At 43.5% G+C, this 5627-nt stretch overlaps 1 protein-coding gene across 1 annotated transcript in view; it reads left to right on the top strand.

Annotated features, from left to right (window-relative positions):
* The first annotated feature begins 3651 nt into the window (after window positions 1–3651).
* The window catches only part of LOC125506989 (RING-finger protein MAG2), a 40139-nt gene continuing 38163 nt past the window's right edge, over window positions 3652–5627 (top strand). Inside the window, exons 1-3 of the mRNA XM_048671693.1 lie at window positions 3652–3930; window positions 4767–4810; window positions 4932–5625. Of these exons, the coding sequence (XP_048527650.1) occupies window positions 3762–3930; window positions 4767–4810; window positions 4932–5625 (907 nt within the window). The 5' untranslated portion in view covers window positions 3652–3761. The remainder of the gene's footprint in view (window positions 3931–4766; window positions 4811–4931; window positions 5626–5627) is intronic.

The following is a 5627-nucleotide window of genomic DNA, read 5'->3' as shown; positions in this document are numbered from 1 at the left end:
GCGAAGTAGTAGATGAGTTCCGGCAGCCCGACGGCGTGGTGACAGTGTTGGTGAAGAACAATCTCTGCAGGGCTTCGCTAAGCACAACAGAAACTATGACAGATGATAAACTAGAGGGACGGGGTTGCCGACACACGGCTTGGTGTATCTTGATGTGTTCCGGGTGCTAGCCCTGCCCCTCTATTTATATGTTGAGCCCTGGGGTCGAAACTTTGAGAAAGAGCCTCCTCAAAGTCGGTTTTTCCCACAAGGAAGAGTCCTTCTCGGACTTTCAGGACTAGACGCCACAGTCCTTGGCGTCTGGCCCAGACACCATGGGCCTCGGCGTCTGGCCTAGGGCCAGTCGCCCGGATCTCTGGCGTTTGGACCCTGACCTCTGCAAAACATCCTTTTGCACCGACCTAAGGCCCCGTGGGCCTTACCCCTTGGCCTAACCATATCATCCTATATATCAATCTTTACCTCCGGAACATTCTAGATCTCCTCATCATGTACGTGATCTCATCAGGGACTCCGAACAACATTCGGTCACCAACATACATAACTTATATAATACTATATCGTCAACGAACGTTAAGTGTGCGGACCCTACAGGTTCGAGAATGATGTAGACATGACCGAGACATTTCTCCGGTCAATAACCAATAGCAGAACCTGGATTCCCATATTGGTTCCTACATATTCTACGAAGATCTTTATCGGCCGAACCTTATGACAACATACGTAATTCCCTTTGTCTGTCGGTATGTTACTTACCGAGATTCGATCGTCGGTAGCTTCATACCTAGTTCAATCTCGTTACCAGCATGTCTCTTTACTCGTTCCGTAATACATCACCCCGTAACTAACTCCTTAGTCACTTTCCTTACAAGCTTCTTGTGATGCTGTATTACTGAGAGGGCCCAGAGATACCTCTCTATCATACAAAGTGACGAATCCCAATCTCGATTCACGCCAACTTAATAGACACCTTCGGAGATACCTATAGAGCATCTTTATGATCACCCAGTTACGTTGTGACGTTTGATAGCACACAAGGTATTCCTCGGGTATCCGGGAGTTGTATGATCTCATGGTCAAAGGAATATGTATATGACATTAAGAAAGCAGTAGCAATAAAATGAACGATCATACGCTAAGCTAACAGATGGGTCTTTTCCATCATATCATTCTCCTAATGATGTGATCCGGTTATCAAATGACAACTCATGTATATGGTTAGGAAACCTTAACCATCTTTTGATCAACGAGCTAGTCTAGTAGAGGCTCACTAGGGACACAATATTTGTTTATGTATCCACACATGTATTTAAGTTTCCGATCAATACAATTCTAGCATGAATAATAAACCTTTATCATGAACAAGGAAATATAATAATAAAAACTTTATTATTGCCTCTAGGGCATATTTCCATCATATTTCACGAGGAAAAAGGCACCAAACAGAGGTGAGAGAGATTTTTCATGTTAAGCCCACGCGAATAGAACTTGGTCCCACCTGTTGTATTCAAGTACTCTGTCAGGGTGGTGTAAGATCATATTGCAATGTATAGATGGAACAAATCAATTCACATATTTACACAACCGATCGACACATGAATCTAGACTTTGGAGCGAATGGCGGACGCGGTGCCGTTACATGCCCTTGCCGCTAAAAAAGCGCTTTCACCTTACTCTTTATTGGAGTCACATCTACAAACATATTGAATCTGTCGTAGATCAAGTGTGGGACTATCCAAATTCTCCGCTGGGATGACACTTGTTCCAAACAGAGTATCAATGATGGATCTGTACGGGCGACCAATGCTAGTACAAGATTGTCGTGTTTCAGTGGGCAAAATAGCTCTCCTCTTTTGGAACCCGTGTGTTTCTAGCAGAGGTTGTCGACGTCGGAACACCTCTCTTAAGAGTGCTAAAGTGTGAATTTTCACCCAAGTGACTCTTGGGTTGGGAAGATTGTGATCATGTAGACGCCAATCCTTTTCTTTTTTATTACTCTAAACATTATTTTGATGCTTTATACATCCTCTTATATTCCCGTTGATCTTCTACACACATGCTTATTTTGTATTCTAATTTTTAGTAAAACATCTACTTGCGGAGCATGTCTTGTCATACTCACCTTTGCTTCCTCTGTATTTTAGATGCAGTTATAAATTTACATAAGCCCGGGAAATGTCGTCATCCATAACAGTCTTGACCAACAAGGGAAGTGACTAGAAAATCTTATGTAATTCTTCAGCTATTTGCAAATGTAAAGAAATTTGTAAAGTGAATATATGGACTTTCATGTTCCGCTGTTGGCTAATGCTTGCTTAAACTACGCCTTTGTGTGCGTATAGATTATTGATCTATGCACGCATGACTACTGTCTTGCCTAGGCCTGGTCTCGAGACGCAACATCAGGTATGCTTGAGTTTGTTGGGTTTTCTTGTATTTGTATTTTAGATTTGCATTTGCGGTTGACTTATCTCCTCGCAACGACACATATTTGATATATTAAGCATGTTTGCAATGAAATTAACTGGTGTGTAGTTAAAAAAGTGTTGGTCGTTGATGCCGACCGGCTTCAGGTTCGATGATGGTACGAGATCTCACACTCTGATTGATCATTTCACATTACCATAACTATCAAGGAAGCCATATGTTGCATCTGTCCCGAGAAACTTTTAGGTGAAACATCCATCCACATCGCTTCCTTGCTAGTCAGGTAGTCACGAATATAAATATTTTTAGTATTTGTTGAGTTGTCTACTTATACTGATATTGGTTTAGTTTAGATGCGGAATATGTCATACATTCCAATTTGTTGCATCAACCAAGAGGGAATGCTCAACGCTGACATCTCATGGACACATGCAACAATATTCGAACCAATCAATCATTGATTATTGTGTAGGACCATTGCTCGAGTATGCGTGACAATGGAGGACATGTGCAGTCATTTATTCTTTTGCTTTTTAAGACTAGCCTGGCATTGAAGGCCAATAAGGGTAGATGAGCTCTATACCAAGTCCGACGTTGTCCTGGACAAGATCAAATTGGTGATGCATCTGTACCACCTCGATGGCGTCGAGGCCTAGAAGGCGGGAGCTGATCGTCTGTATGATCTTATACCAGATGTCAGAGCACTAGAAAAGAAATGTGTCAAGAAGAAAGCAACAACACGACATCCAAAATGCACCTCCAACATATCACGAGTCGAGTATCGAGTTCCCCACTCGTGACTGTAGCTAAATGCGATGTCTCTGAGTCTAAAGGCGTCGCTCCAAAAACCGACAGAACGTCGACCCATTGGACCGTAAGGCGGGACCCCGAGAGTGCACCACTCACTTCACGTCATACAAAACTAAGAATTTCACGCGGATTAGGTTATATCAACACCATCTTACATACCTAGATGTTCTTTATGCGTGTGTTTGGTTTGAGAACCAAAGTTGCATGAACCAAATGTGATGGTTGGTATATATAGCACTATAACAACTATGAGTTACAGTTTCATAGTACAATTGCTCTCACTTTTCGGTCGTATTTGATTTTTGCGCAGTGCAATGAGTGATCTACAATATGTCCATTACGTACAACGTACATGTAATATTAACGCAAAGCAAACGGCATATGCCAATGGAATAAAGTCGCCACAATGGCTTTCAAGGAAACAAAGCGTATAAAGGCTCGCACCTCCTACCCCGTGCCGGAGTTACCGGTGTCCCCCCCCCTCGCCGCCGACCAAACTCACCCACGAGCTCCCGCGCGGGTACATGTCCATCTCCCCTACAGAATCCACCAGAGGATCCCACCCGCCCGCTCCGCGCGCCTCGAACCCTAGCCCCAGCCCTCGCCATGGCACCGCCTCTCGCCGCGGCAGTCGCTCTTCCCCTCGGGCCTCTGCCGCCGCGCCTGGCGTCGGCAGGGACGGCGCAAGCAACGGTGAAGTTTCTCTCGGTCTTTTCGCACTCTCCTTCCTTTCCATGCGTACATCGATTGGCGGGTGCTGTGGGTAGATCTGTATTGGATTGGTTAACTGGTCGATTAGATGCTGCCAGGCTGCGGTTAGGTATTACTACTTCGGCAGGACTGGCCCCGTGCTTCGGGTGAAAGCTTTGGTAGTACCTCTGTACCTACAGTGTATTTGATAGATTGAGAGTTAAGTCTCTAGCTCTAGGGTTAGAGCTTTTGACTCTGGGGATTTTGCTAAACTGAGCTTTTGACTCTCCATTTGGTATAATACGATAGCTCAACGGTAGCCTCTAAGGAATTCAGGTACATATTATTGCTCTGGATGATGCTATTTTCTGTGAAGCATAGGTGCTCCGTTCATACGACTAGCTGTAGGCTATGAGGTCTCTGTTATGTAAGGCTATTAGCATGTCCATCTGCTTCACACGTACCCCAATATACACACATCAAATGCTTCTCCATGAGCATAAGACTGCCGTTTGGAAACCTTAATTACTATAATACTGAACAATAGTTTCATATGCAAACGGTGTAAAATAATATTTCATATTTTCAGTCAAAGTATGTTAGCTGGTTTGCTCCTTGTGCAGTGATGCTGTGTTCTTGATTTTCTTACTTCGATCACATCGACTCTTGATAATGTCTCGTGTCAGCATGCTGATTGATAACTATCTGCTTCAGTCTCATAAGTTGTCTACATGGCATATGCCCCACAGTTGTCTTTCTTTCATGGTATTAGCTCCGCCTTCACTATCTCAAAACCTTCCATTTCCAGTTTAATGCTAACAAGAGGATATATTTTGCAGACTCAGTGGGTTTTATCGGACAATCTGTTGATACATCCCAAGCGGTAAAGTTATTTAAGAACATCTGAATAATTTTAGTTTAATTTAATTCAAGCTAACTGTTTTATGTACAAACAACTTTGTTTTCTGCTCTTGGCTTATCCATGCGAATGAATTCAATCCCAGGTAGTTGGATTTAGAATATCTGGTCAAGAGGATGATCCGTACGCCCAAGAGGTTAGTGATGTTTCTGAATGCCAGTCTTCTGGACAGGGGAGTTTGGGTCTCACAGTGCACAGTGGCGGCTCAGTTCAGGCAGATGTTCAGAGACTTGAGTTGGTGGGGTCCCTAGAGATTGACCATAGTTCTGATGGACTTCAGGGTAATGGAGCTCTGATGGCTTCTAGAAAGAATCAGGCTGTGAATGCAAATTATCTTCTGAATTTCCAGTATGATCCTATTTCTCGACCGCAGCCTCATGGCCCTAGAACATATCCACCGAGAAGGCAAAGGAAGATTAAGCCTTACAACAAGGACTTGTTCCTCCAAGCAAATTTTAAGTTCGTTGTGTTGGATACTGGAAATTATCAGATTGATTCAATGGATCCTGATAAGATGCTCCAGTGGGAAGATATCATCTGTGTAAGATATTGTAGCCCTTCTGAGGTGCGATGTCCAATTTGTTTGGAAAGCCCGCTGTGCCCGCAGATTACATCATGCGGTCATATCTATTGCTTTCCATGCATTTTGCATTATTTACTAATGGGTAAAGAGGATTACAGAGGTGAGTGCTGGAAGAAGTGCCCACTGTGTTTCATGATGATATCTGCAAAAGAGTTGACCACCATCTTTGTCACTCAACTTCAGCATTTCCATATTGGC

Source organism: Triticum urartu, chromosome 5 (assembly GCF_003073215.2).
Source record: "Triticum urartu cultivar G1812 chromosome 5, Tu2.1, whole genome shotgun sequence".
In the NCBI taxonomy this organism is placed as follows: Eukaryota; Viridiplantae; Streptophyta; class Magnoliopsida; order Poales; family Poaceae; genus Triticum; species Triticum urartu.
Note: the sequence above shows the minus strand (reverse complement) of the source record. Positions and strands in the feature narration are given on the sequence as shown.